The 14341-nt window shown below is 39.6% G+C and overlaps 1 protein-coding gene across 9 annotated transcripts in view; it reads left to right on the top strand.

The window, feature by feature from the left end:
• AHI1 (Abelson helper integration site 1) overlaps positions 1 to 14341 on the top strand; it is a 210232-nt gene that overhangs the window by 150164 nt on the left and 45727 nt on the right. For 6 of the 9 annotated variants that reach the window (XM_040627825.1, XM_040627822.1, XM_040627823.1 and 3 more), the window contains 2 exons: positions 9476 to 9638; positions 12989 to 13089. The exons of 1 other annotated variant lie outside the window; for it this stretch is intronic. In XM_040627825.1, coding sequence (XP_040483759.1) covers positions 9476 to 9638; positions 12989 to 13089 — 264 coding nt within the window. The remainder of the gene's footprint in view (positions 1 to 9475; positions 9639 to 12988; positions 13090 to 14341) is intronic. 2 more of the 9 variants (XR_005834379.1, XR_005834378.1) reach the window with 1 other exon arrangement.

Here is a 14341-nt window from a genome sequence, read left to right as displayed (position 1 = left end):
GCCCCGTGTTTCAGTATTTTTTAAATTTGTTTACTACCTCTCACAATGGCTTATGGAAAGACCTGACCAGGAAAGTAGTATCTACACGTAGATAAAACCAAGGAATAAATGCAGGATAGTAAAAGGAAGAACATTCATTTATCATAAGGGATATATTTCTACCTATAATCTCTATGAATCACTGCCTTAAACCATGGAGTATAAAATTTATAAGTATTAAAACTGTGTCTATAAATTGTGCATAATGTGTTCTTTGCAAATTTGAATTTATTTTTGTTTAAATATATCGTCTGTGTCTAGTTCTTTCTTACTAATAATTTTATATTTACTCATAGCTCATGGTTTATTAAGAGAATTTAAAGAAATTCATCATACTTTTCAGAAGGAATTCTAAATTATTATTTTAGAATTTAATATGATCGTACACCCTGGTACTATGTATTAACAACTTAAAAGTAGATAAACAGAAGAGTAACTTGTACACATACTAAAAGTATTTGTTTTTACGGATACAAAAGGGCTACCAGACCAAAAACAGTGAAACATCCAGTAAAACCGAAGCTCTCTTAGAGCAGAGACTTTCGTCTGTACGGTTCCCTGGTATCGTCCTAGCCTGTGAGAGTAGCTCAGGCACAGCAGTACGTCATAACTACTCCTAGGTGAACAGATCTGATTTTTCAGTTTTGCTTGTTTTTCTATTTTAAGAATTTCACTAATCCGCAAGAGATTGTAGGGAAACCTAAGAAATGTTTGCCCTGACTCCCAGTTGCAGTCTGAGCATGTGCTTTTAAAATGATAAAATGACAAAATAGATGTTAAATTACTCAAACCTGGAGCTAGTCAACATTACAGTGAAACAAGAGGAAAGCTAAGCAAGATAAGTAAAAGTAATAGGAAAGGAGGAACAGGTTTATTTATATTTTTTTAAGTTTTACCAGTAACACTGTAAGATTTGGCTTTATGTTTCTTACCCATTCAGTTGCATAGTTGATATGTGCAAAAAATAAGTGTGCGTGTTTTATAAAGCAGGTCATTGAAATAAAGTATTAACTAAACTTTAGGTATGTTAAAATCACCTGGAAGGCTTGTTAAAACACAGATTAGTGGGCCCATCCCCAGAAAGTATGATTTTAGTTGATCTGGAATGGGGTCCAAGAATTTGATTTCTAACAAATTTCCAGGTAATGTTGCTGCTGCTGCTCTGGAGACACACTTTGAGACCCTAATCTAAACCAGTGATTCATAATTCTCCCTTTGCTATCCCTCCCAAGAAAGAAAATTAAAGTACACTGTCATTTTTCTTCACTAACCAAAAAAAAAAAACAAAACCTATAGTCCAGTCTATAAACATTTGCATCATTCTCTTGATTTTTTAAAGCATATCTCAATAAAAAGATAAATTTTTAGAGCCTTTTTAAATGAAGCACTAATGATTCAATGTAATGTATGAAAATGTATGAATTATGATTTCCAGTAAGAGAGGTTTTAAGTGAATACTCATCATCGTATAAAATGAGTAGCTTTATTGTGAAGTCTAAAGTTCAAGTCATTCGTATTTATCAAAGAAGTATTATTTCCAAATGGTAATTCGGAAGAAATGTTTTATTGTTGTTATTCTTTATTTATTACCAGGAGGCTTTTCCTGTGTAGTGTTGTAGCAGTCGAACAAGCTTTTCCAATTCGTGGACGAACACAAGTAATACAGCTACACTATTATCCAACAAATCAATATTTTGAATTTACTTTAAAACCTATGAATGCTGTTCTTTTGGAATAGTTACTGGAGTACCTGGTGTGATAGAATTTTAAAGCTGGAGGGTCGACCACATATCATCTGGTCCAAACTCCCTTAATTTACAGACATCCAGTCTGAGTGTTTTACGAAATACTTCAGCCTTGGAGGTCCCAGACAGGACTGGAAACTCAAGGTGTTTTGATTCCTAGTCTGGTATTCTTTGCATTACGCTAGCTACTTTACCAGAAGGTATTTGGATGAAATATTTTCAAATATTTGTTTGATGAAGTGTATAAGATTCACATATACTAGGATTATATAGCAGGATAGAAACAGATAGTTTGTCTGGTACAGAGACAATAAACTTTGTGCAATTATTTACTTTTTTATCTCTGTTTTCTTAATTTATTATTATCCAGATAAGATCAGCTAAAAATAACAGGACCTTGGTTTCTTTTTTATAAATATCTTTCAGGTGTCTTATGTAGTACTTATGGAAATAATCATAAGAGACCATATATATCCCTACCACACAATGGTAGAAATAGGGCTATATGTTTCTTTATTCCTTGCAGTAAATAAAATATAGCCCCAATGTCACTCTTAGTAAAGTAGTCTTTGACTATTAAGCAATGTGCTTCTGTGCAATTCAGAATTTATTGTTAAATTTGGTTTTCTACTAACATTTTTTAATCTGTTCTTTTTTCTATTTTCATAATAAAGATCAAAAATTCTGTAATTGACATTATTGAGGAATGAGACTTTCTTAAAGCTTATTTTACTTGTTAAGTAATTACTGGGGGCATTGGGCAGGCATAGCCAGGGCAAGAAAAGGGGGCCTAGGGGCGCCTGGGTGGCACAGCGGTTAAGCGTCTGCCTTGGGCTCAGGGCGTGATCCCAGCGTTATGGGATCGAGCCCCGCATCAGGCTCCTCCGCTATGAGCCTGCTTCTTCCTCTCCCACTCCCCCTGCTTGTGTTTCCTCTCTCGCTGGCTGTCTCTATCTCTGTCAAATAAATAAATAAAATCTTTAAAAAAAAAGAAAAGGGGGCCTACCCAGAGGCTGGCTGGCTGCAGCATGGCTCATGAGCTGGCACACTGATGCTCAGGCGCATGGTGCGTGGTGAGGCAGGGTGGTGGACAAGACATGCTTATCCATGAGCTAGAGGAGGAGGAGGAGTGGTGCCCACCATCCTCAGTGCAGTCCGCACCCGTGTAGAGAGCAGGCAGTACCTCCTGAGGCTCTGTGACACAGCGAGTATGACCAGACAGGAAAAATGTGATCCTCTGAGGCCTTTCTCTTATCCAGTGACTGTTGTCTTCCTTATATGCTGCTCTCTGGACTCATTTCATAATGCGAAGGAGGAGTGGGCACCAGAACTTAGGGAATACACACTAAATGTGCCTCATTTAATAGGAACTCAGACTGATCTGCACGGTGACCCCAAAGCTTTAGCAAGACTAAATAATATGAAAGAAAAACCTGTATGTGTAAAGGAAGGATAGAAACTAGCAAAAGAGACAGGAGCTCCCATGTGGAAAGTTCAGCTTTAACCCAGAAAGCATCGAAGGCAGTGTGTGATGAGGCTGTCATAGCCATTTTAACTCCAAAGAAACACACAGTTTAAAAAGAGAAAGAAAAGAAAAGAAAAGAAAAGAAAAGAAAGAGAAAGAAAGAAAGAAAGAAAGAAAGAAAGAAAGAGAAAGAAAGAAAGCATCAGATGTATAAACTGTTGTTTGGTTGTGTGAGAAATATCTTCAGTGGTCAAGGAAATGGTCCATTTCTCTCAGAAAGCAGTTGAAATGCTACAGGTATGCCCAGACCTCTTCTAAATAGTGAAGAAGTTTAGAACTGTGAAAAGAAGGGGCGCGGGAATCCCTGTCCTTAGAGTTTTACACATTCACTAAGAATGTTTCCTAACTGTCCAAGCAGCAGAAAACAGAATCTGAAACACTATCTATTATAAATATTTTGTTTCAGCTGGAAGGTACAGTCTCTCAATCTGTTTCATAGTTTAAAAAGCTATAGTCCCATCACGTTGTAACTACATAAAAAATGTAAAACAGTGCTGTAAACCATACGTGTTTCTGCACGGTCCTTATGGAATCTGCGAAAAGAAATGTCTTCTCTCTTTGCTCCAATTAATTGTTCTTGCATGGAAGTCGCTTTCTTTTCCAGTATACCCAGAGTGGTAAAATCACAAGACCAGCCACATAGCCAGAGGTCTCTCTAAGGAGAGAGGAGAGGGCCATTCATGAGCAGAAAAGATATAAAATAAAATTTAAAAACCACAATGTGTTATTATCACTTGAGTACAAGTTAGGCTTATGTAACCTAAATATTTCTATATTAAAGGTAATGTGCTTTCTTAAAGAATGCCAAATATAATAAGGTCATGAGTGCCTTTATTATGAGCACTATAAAACTATGCATTTTGGTTAATGTGCTTTTAACTGGAACAAGGCATCTGGTAAAAAAAATAATAATAATTACTGAGATGTTACTTTTTGTTTCACCTTATGTTAATGGGTCATAATCCTGCCAGTAACCATAAAAGTACCCTTAATAAGTCTTTGGCTGAGTACTGATGTGCCCATGCTTGGGATAAAACTCTATAAGAACAGAACCATCAGGAATTAGTAGGCTACACAGCAGAATGGGAACAATTCACATTCCTGGCAGCCAGATCAGAAAAACCTTCTAACATGTGGGAGCATCAGGTAGAATGAGCAGGAAGATCACACCCTGGTCATGGGGGTTACTGAACCCTAGACTAAAATCCTCCTGAATCCACTCTAACAAAACTTAAAATCAAACCTGGAAAGGGTCACACTAATCTCAAGTAACGACATGCCAGAAAAAGGTCCAACACTCTTTAAGAGAATACAAGAAAATCCAGCATTCACCAAAATAACATTCATGTGTGTTAGTTTTCTAGGGCTATGATAACAAATTACCACAAACATGGTGTGGCTTAAAACAAGAGCAGTTTAGTCTTTTGCTATTCTAGAGGCCAGAAGTCTGAAATCAAGTTAAGCAAGGAAGAAAGCAGGGGGAAGGTAGTGGGATCCAGATGCAGCCTGGCCGCCACCTGGTGCAGAGCAGTTCCCTGGTGACCAGAGACCCAGCTGAAGCAGTCAGTACTAGAGGAGAACATACTCAGGTGTCTGAATGTATTCGGCATGACTTAGCCTGTCGAATGACTTGGAACCATCATGAATATTGATTCTTAGATTATATTATAATTGAAGTTGCAAGAAACCCCTGCTGCTGAACAGTACTGGCTAGTGTTCCTTCAGTACACGGGTTTCAAGAAGCAGTGAGACTTCTTCAGAGACAACACTAACAATGCAAAATCTCTCGGAAGGTAACATAAAGAGGAATCCACCTCAGTGTCTTATAACAGCCTGACAGACTCTGCTCTTTTGAGCCAAGAAATTGTCTCTGGCAAGCACTGCTTTGAAGACTGAAAAATGAATGTTAGGAAATAAATAAATAAATAAATAAATTCTCGCCGTGGCGCTTCCCTCATGACTGCACCCACACAGTTCGGCAAGCTTTGAGAAGAAGGAACTCTGTTTCAAGTATGTGAATCATGGGCAAAATCTTACCATTTTCCAGACCTGTCATTGCCAATGTGGGCACATAAATGAATGTTTTTAGACTTCTTTTGCAGACAGATGTCGTAAGTCCTCTGTCAGCTCAAAGCTGTTGCCAAGGATACTCTGTCACATAAGTGCCGGAGCACTGTGCAGTTCGTTATAAAAGATACTCATCCCAACAGGGGTCAAGACAAATGATAAGACCTACCAGAAGACAGAGAAAAAATAGATACACTATTAATTTAAAACAAACCTCTTGATGGGATTGTGTCTCCCAACTTTTTTTTTTAAAGATTTATTTATTTGAGAGAGAGCATGAGTGGGAGGGGCAGAGGGAGAGAGAATCCCAAGCAGACTGAGCGCAGAGCCTGACACAGGGCTCGATCGAATGACCCTGAGATCACAACCTGAGCCAAAACCAAGAGTCAGACGTTCAACCGACTGTGCCACCAAGGCACCCCTCCCAACTTTTTTATGGAGCTTTACTTTACCCTAAAACAGTGAGATTATAACAAAATGTCATTAGAGGTGGGGAAGACCTTTTATGCAGAATCCACTGGAAATCAAAATAAGCAGAGAAGTTTACTATGTATACTAAGATGCTCAAAAGAGAGTAAGTGGTCCTCACATGAGAAGATGGCATGTTGGATGAAAACACACCCTGGAATATAAGCAGATGATCATAAGCCACGTGGCTTTTGTCATGTACCTTCAGTATGATGAAGGGAATGGTCATAACCCCACTTCCAGAATGTAGACTTGGCATGTGAAGCCCCCGATTCCTCACTGTCTAGCAATTTTGCACCTAAATGTCAGTAATGGTATGATGATGACATTCTCCAAACACTGCTTCTTTGCTTTGAGGGATGTAGCCTCCCCAACCATCGCCTTCCTAAGGATGTTGGTGCCAAGGCCATTGTTTCTGCAACAGGAGATAATATTATCATAGTGTTGGACACAGTACTGTAAGCTGGTAAGGACCTAAAATGGCTAGAAGTGAGGTATTGGCCATTTGCCAGGCAGTCGTGAGTGATTCATCTGAGGCCATCAGGTCATAGAACTGTATTAGTCTGCCAGAACTCTGTAACGAAGTACCGTCAACTGAGGACTTCAACAGAAATTTATTTGCTCACAGTTCTAGAAACTAGAAGTCCAAAATCAAGTAGCCAACTGGGTCGGTTTCTCCTGATACTTCTCTCCTTGGCTTGCAGACAGCTGCCTTCTCGCCGTGTCCTCCTGTGTCCTTTTTCTCTGTGCACGTGTGCTCCTGCTATTTCTTCCTCTTTTTTATAAAGACACCAGTCCTATTGAATTAGGGCCCCGCCCATATGACCTCATTTAACCTTAATTACCTATTTAAAGGCCCAATCTCCAAATACAGTCACCTGGGGAGGGCTTCAACCTATGAATTTGGAGGGGCATAGAGTTCAGTCCATAACAGGGATGTAGAGGGTGGAACATATTTACCAGGACTGGAAGGCCATGTAAAACTGGCATGGCTGTATTTGATTATATGAGGAGGGTAATCCATGGACACTTTAATAGGCAAATGGAAATGTAAGATTTTCTAGGTCTTTTGGACCCCTGTACCTCTGAAGGAATTCTTATCACCCAGCCCTCGTAGAAAATTCAGGAAGGGTTTTCTGACTCCAGTTTGATGAATTCCCAATTATCAGTAATCCACCAAAAGGACACGAGCCTGATGTGGGACTTCCTGAATGATTCTCTTGCCTTAGCTGAATCTCTCCTGCTCTTCGTCCCAGCAGCCACCTCTGACTCCAGAGAAATAAGCATACACGGACTTCGTACTTCCATAAGATTCTTAAGAGTTGTGCTGTTTCAGTGTACCAGAGCCAGGATGAGGAACAGCAGCAATAGACCCTTATAGTTTTCTAGGACTGGGTTGCAGGTGTCTTGAAAGGAGCACAGTGGGCCTGCAGGTGACCCGGGATTGTTGGTCCTCTCAGCACAGCCACCACTTAAGCAGTGCCACCCAAAAATGTGTCTGAGCTTTCATGAGGGATTAGGATCTCTGTCCCTCCCTTCCTTTCTGCTTGCTTCTTCCCCATGTTTGATTCTAGACTGAGATGTCCTAGAAATGTATTTAGCTTTAAAAAAAAAAAAATGTAACTCATAGTTAACTTTAGTCAAGTTACTACATTTCTTTGTGCATAGAATTCCTCATTTATGAAATTGAAATAAGAATTTGTACCTTCACAGGATTGTCCTACGGATTGTGTAAGGACTTACGTAAGCCGCTAGCATTGTACCTAGAACGTGGCAGGCACCGAGAACATTTTCATTAGCGTTCTTCTGTGGTAGTATCAGGTAGAAGAATAAAGGAGAAAAGGTTTGGAGGCGAAGACGGAAGGGAAGAGTTAAAAGTTCCACTTTCACATAAGTGATTTGGCGTCAGTACACTCGAAGTCATAAGAGATTTGTAAACTTGAAACAACATCCTGCATAACACGTTGTGAATTACAGACTGTGCTAAGCAATACAGTAGGAATGGCATTTGTACCATTTGACTTAAATTTTTATTACTGCCCTCATACCATATAGTGACAGCAGGTAATTCCAGATTTATCCATTAAAACCTTCTGGTTAATGTGTTAATAAATATTGTAAATTAATTAAAAGGTACCATACAGAGTTTTGTGAAGTGTTATGGCATCTTCTACTTAAAACCCTTATCTCTTCCCACTGCGCATAGTATGAGTATGAGCTCCTTTCAGCGTGCATGATCTGGCCCCTACTTACCCCTGCAGCCTCACCTTCCCCCACCTGGCTAGCTAGGCTCTTACCTCTAATTCAGGCTCCCACCATATTGAAGTATTTTGGGTTTCTCCTCCCTGGACTCACACACATATAGTACAGTTTGCCCGAGACACACTTTCCATCTCTTCACCTGGCCAATTCCTGGTTAGCCTTTATTCTCCTGCAGAGCCTAAATGAGGTAACTCTTCTAGAAAGGATCCTATTTATTGTTGTATATTTAGCCCCTAGCCTAGTACCAGGCATATTAGGATTTCAGTAAATACTTGTTAAGTAAATGAATCGGTACTCAACCTAAATGCAAAGGATTATAATGATAATTTTCCATTACATATATAGTTGTATAACCTGTTAATTTTGTGTGTGTGTGTGTGTGTGTGTATGTGTGTGTGTGTGTAAAGTAGGCTCCATGCCCAAGTGTGGGGCTTGAACTCATGACCCTGAGATCAAGACCTGAGTCAAGATCAAGAGTAGGATGCCTAACCCACTGAGCCACCCAGGCACCCCCTGTTAGTTTTCAAATCCCATTTAAGGAGGAAAAGAAGTAGTTTATTCTTTAATGTACATATTATGTCCTACATTATACAATGCATGACATATAAAATGGATTAAGGTCTGCCTCCTCCTTGTAACTGCTATAAGGGATTTGTTAAGTTTCTCTGAACTCATTCATTTTGATTTTAGTTTTTTAAAAAAAAATCAAATATAGTGACTACTGCACAATACAGCAAAGAGATTCTTGTAGAAAGGCTTTTCCTCTTAAATTTGTATCTAGTGAAAAAAACCTTATTAAGAGTTTTTTAAAAGTAGTCAAAAGATTTAGATTGTCGATATAAAATACCAAAAAGCATGTGTTTGTGGGGAAATACATTTGAAAAAGAAACATGAACGGTAAACCAAGTGATCACAATGAAGTTATGTAATCAGGCTGTTTCATTGAGCTTTCCTTCTTATAAAATTGTTGACACTCTGAAGGATTTTTCTCAGAGACATCTGCTTAGAGATGCGAGAATGGGATCTGAAGGTAGTATAGAACAGCTCTAAGAAAGCGGAGGGTGTGTGAGGCTCTTTTTATTTGCTTCACAAGTAATTCACTTGTAAAAAAAATTAACATCTGCTATTTTGAAGCTAATCTTAGTGTATTGAATGCTCTTAACCATTTCTCAATCCCACAGTCTTTTATCTTGCTTCTCCTGCTGTGTTCCCACCACCCCTGATCCCATGAGCAAACCTTGAGACAGCCTCAGACTTACCAAAGTACTGCTTTGGTTTCAGCTGCTCTTCTGCAAGAGGAAGTGAATGTTGGGGGTTTTCTCTGTGGTACAGTTGTGATAAAGCTGTGGTGGTCTTATCTCTCTCGTAGGTAGTGGCTCTTTATGACTACACAGCGAATCGATCAGATGAACTAACCATCCATCGCGGAGACATTATCCGAGTGTTTTTCAAAGATAATGAAGACTGGTGGTATGGCAGCGTAGGAAAGGGACAGGAAGGTTATTTTCCAGCTAATCATGTGGCTAGTGAAAGTAAGTTTTATGCTCCCTTCCTGGTTTACTAATATGGTATAACTGATAGTCCAAGATTTTATCATTTGCTACCCTTTAATTTACTCTCTTTGTAACTTTTGCTTATGTTTACCAATGGGTATTGCTTTTCATTCGCATGATGCAAAAATAACTAACTAGAAAAAGGGGACACTGATGCACTAGAAAGCTCCTCTGTTCCGAGATTAGAATATTTTTCTCACAGACTCATCCTGGATGCCCTGCCTGTCCAGCTACCAATGTTCTTCTTCAGCCCTTTTTGCCCGCCATCTGCCCCACACACAGTTATATCAGCTCTTCTCTGGCCACAGTGAATCCTCAGTTGACAGGCACCGGCACAACCTCTAGTTGCCCAAGTCCCATTCTTTGACTTTGTATATACCTCAGTCCCAAACCTGCAATAGATTGTTTCATTCTCAGGTAAATAAATATCCCCATTTGTGAAAGGCCAAAGAAATGAGCTGAAGGAGAAATTCTAAACAGGACTTGGTGAGACCTGTAGATTTACTACTAGGCTTTGAGGGGTGCAAATAGAACTGACAGAAAGAGCCTAGAGATAAAATAGCGTGAAGACTGAAGAAAGGGGAGGAGTACGGCAGTGCTTCTTCAGAAGAACGCTTCCTATCCGCAGTTCCCTCAGTAGTGTGGCAGGAAAGCCCAGTACTCAAGGGTCAGGAAAACTCGACACTAATACTGATACGCCTCAGTTTCCTCCTGTAAAATGAGGAAGTTGAGCTCTCACACCTCTAAGCTTCCCTCCAGAAACACTGAAATTTTATAGTTCTGGTTTAAAATGTAGTATAGGAAGCCTTGAGAATACTCCATTTTGAATCATTATTGTCAAGTCTTTAGTTTCCGCAAAGAAGAAATAATTATAAATAACAGTTGACTTTCAGGCTTGTCTGTGAAGCACCATTTAACCCAAACTGGCTGAACAAAAGTACTATTGATTCCTAACCTAAGTTTTGAATTTTGAAAGCAAAAGAGATGAAGGAAAACAGGAAGAATAATTTCTTCCATGAGTACTGGGCGCTGAGCTGGGCACAGATGAAATTAGTTCTCTTTCTGCACCCATCACCCTGTCTGCACCCTGGTACTTCCCAGGGCCCCCCGCCCCACACTCCAGGGCTCCCTGTCTCTGCAGCTGTTTCCCTCAGCTTATCTGCTGCTTTCAGCAAACTCCTCCCCTCAAAAGTGCTAAGTGTCTTAAAAGTTACCCACTTCTCTCCCTCATAACAAAATTCTTCATTTCCTCCACGCCACTGTTACAATTCTTCTTCTCTGAGTAGTAAATGATTGATGGCTCTTAAGCTATTTTTAATGTTCAAAAGAGAATACGTAACGGAGAAAAATTAAGGCAGTGTGGAAGGAAGAAATTTTACAAGTTAATTCCAAGTCATTTTTCATAAGCTCAATACTTGTGACTTCCAGGTCACCTCACATATCCCAGTTTCTTCCCTCCCCTTCCCAGTGACACCTTTCCCAGTGGATCAATAGCTCTAGTTCAGCAGGAGTAGCTTCCATTTTCAGATCAAGAGCGCTGCCTGCACAGTCATAGTCGCTCTGGATTATGTCTGTAATTTTAGCTAGATATTACAATCCATTGTTTCTTCCAGACACAAGTGGAAACATTTAAACTTCTTTTTCACTAGACAGTATAAAGATGATGGGTGTATTTCCAGGGAGAACGGTATTAGATTTTTAACTTTAGAATCTAGTTAGTTTGCAGAAATAACCTCTTAGGCTTATGATTCTTGAGAGGCTGTAGATACTTGGTCCACAGTGGGTTAAAAATCCATTAAAATTAGCTTTTTTTCCCTTATATGACCATAGCACGAATTCTAAAGCATACCGCAGTGATGCTTGGTGGCCACATGCAGAAATTAATTCCGTGTTTCAAGTAGTGACCATCCTCTGACTGCCAGAATTCCTTATTGTATCCCAGAAGAATTAATACTTTCTTTTGGCATCAGTTACTGCTTTTTTGAAAAAGCCTTTTAAAAGCCAGAACAAACAAAGAATTCTCAGAAAACCTGAGAATCTCATGATTGAATTCTCACTTCATCAGGGGTTATCTTCTTTTCCCTTTTATCCTACTTTATAACCTGAATTTAACAAAAACTCACCTGCTCAGTTTTAACATCAGGGGGGAAAAAAGACCATCAGCAGCATATTCCACTCTAAAAATAGTAGGAGAAATTGTCCTTTATCTTTATCTGAAGCCAAGTATGCAAAGCAAAATGCTCTAAGGGAGTGTATAGATGTGAACAGAATCTCTACAAACCATTCATTTGAAAGCCATGTCCTCTAAGAGAACAACACCACAATAGAACAACACCATCATTATAAAGAACTTACTCCTTTTGTATCTTAAGCCACTGGAAAGAAAAACATGAACAACTTCACTTAGTGACATCTAACATCCTTTCCAATAAGAGATAAAGAAATCCAATAATAAAATCAACCCATACACAAAGCCAATTAATATATCTTACAATTGTGGAATTTCAAGCAGGTGTATTTTACCAATTTCTCTCAATTCGGAGTTGCCCAGAGTTGTCATTTAACTGAAACATTTTCTTTTTAGTCCTTCTTGAAAATTCCCACGTAACTTTTTAGAGCCCACACTGTGTGTAGATTAAATAGATTATATAAATTATAATCTCAAATTTGACCCTGTGAACAGATTCAAGGTTATGTATAGACCTAGCCCCATTCTCTTTATTTTGTACCATTTTCCCAAATTATTCTTTGCCCACACCTCTGCCTGGCAAAATCCTGCCTATTCTTCAGGGTCTGACACATCTACCACTTCTTGCATGGAGCATTTGCTCTCTATATCGGAATCCGTCTTTGTTATGTCTCTTTCGAAAAATGTCACATTCTACTGTATGTTACACTTACTTGTGACCAAATCTGTCTCTGACCAGATTGTAAGCTCCTTGAGAGCAAAGACTGTCTTTTGATCATCTTCTGTCTCCCTAGACGGTACCTAGCAGATAACCTTGCATATAGCGGGCTCCTGGTGAATGTGAATTGAGATAAAATAAGCAAGTATCTGCATGACCACATGATAAGTGAAAATGACATGTTTTACGTTTCTGAAATCCGGCTGATGAAAACTTCCCGATCATAAATTATGTTCTTTCGATAACCGGTGTGTATAACTACAGATGGCCTTAACACTAAGTGCCAGGTAGCTTACTGTTACACGAAGGAAGCGAATAGCAAGATCTTTAGTTTCATTCCTGCCCTCTCTCCGTCACTGTCTATTTCCACCGCTGGGTCAGGGCTCCTCAGTTTGATTACATGCATTCCTTGTTCAATTCCAGCATTATATCAAGAACTGCCTCCAGAGATAAAGGAGCGATCCCCTCCTCTAACCCCAAAGGAGAAAACCAAAGTGGAAAAACCTTCTTCGGCTCCTCAAAAGGTAAATGTTTTCAAAAATACGGATTGCATATGAACTTTAATTTTCTCTCTCTCTGGATAAAATATTACTTCATCTTTCATGCTTATATATCTCATTGCTTTTACATTATTATTTCTTTTACTATTGGCACCAACATTATGGAATACATAAGGCAAATATTCTTTTTATAATTATTAGTATAATACTATTATAGCCATTTTCCAGATAAGGAAACCAAGGAGGCTCAGAGAGATGAACGTAGACCCCAGGGCACAGCCCAGGTGATGGGGTATATGGCGCCAGAGTGGAACTTGTGACTTGAAGTGTGGCGCGACCTCCAGAGTACACTTGTTTCTGTAACTGTGCTGCTGGCACTCTCATCAACGCCACCTGAGGGTACACAGTAATGCTAAAGGTCATTGGGGCCCCCAGAATAACCATGTTCTCTTTTGCTGGAGCATTCCTCTTGCTAGTAATTCGGAAATGTTTTCAAGTTAAAATGAATATGGATAAATCAGCTAGAGAAATGTCCTGGTTTTTAGCCTGTGCCATCAGATCCCCCAGGGATATCAGTCAGTATTCTTTTGGTGATAGCAGTACTTTGGTAGAAAAGCTTAATAAGCACTATACCTATATTACCTATTAAACTTATTATGTAACATTAGCTCTTGCCTTAGGCTGAATAACTTTACTTCTTGACTCCTTGAACTGACATACATTTTTTGGTACAAATACCATGTCATGATACAGTTTTGTCGTCCCCCCCACCCCCACCCCGGGAGATTGTTTTGACAGTTGAACCTCTCGTGTGTCATTCGGTCATTCAGCCGTATTTATCGAGTGCTTATTTCCATGCTGGGCATTCTGTTAGTCCTCACTGAAATGAGATTGAGTAGGCAAAGCACTTGCCTATCAGGAGCTTGCAGGCTGGTGGGTGAGACACCCACGGACTATGGCAATCCCAACGGACTATGGCAGGAACTATAACGAAGATATGTGCACAATGCATTGGGTTAGGGTTAGGAACACCCAGGAAGAAACCCTCTAAATGTGCCCTGGGTAGTCCAGGAAGAGCTTCCAGAGAGGGTCATGCTTGAGCTGAGGCTTATAGAATGAAAAAGTATATGCTAGGTAGATAATCTTAGAAAAAGACATTCTAGCAGAGGGAATAACTTGAGAAAGGTGTGGTATGGTACGGTTCTGTTTGGGGAGCTTAGGGGGTAATGGAGAGGCTAGGAGAAATGCAAGAGCCAGGCCATAGAGAGCCTAGTGT

This window comes from Ursus maritimus, unplaced genomic scaffold (assembly GCF_017311325.1).
Source record: "Ursus maritimus isolate PB19 unplaced genomic scaffold, ASM1731132v1 scaffold_13, whole genome shotgun sequence".
Lineage (NCBI taxonomy): Eukaryota > Metazoa > Chordata > Mammalia > Carnivora > Ursidae > Ursus > Ursus maritimus.
Note: the sequence above shows the minus strand (reverse complement) of the source record. Positions and strands in the feature narration are given on the sequence as shown.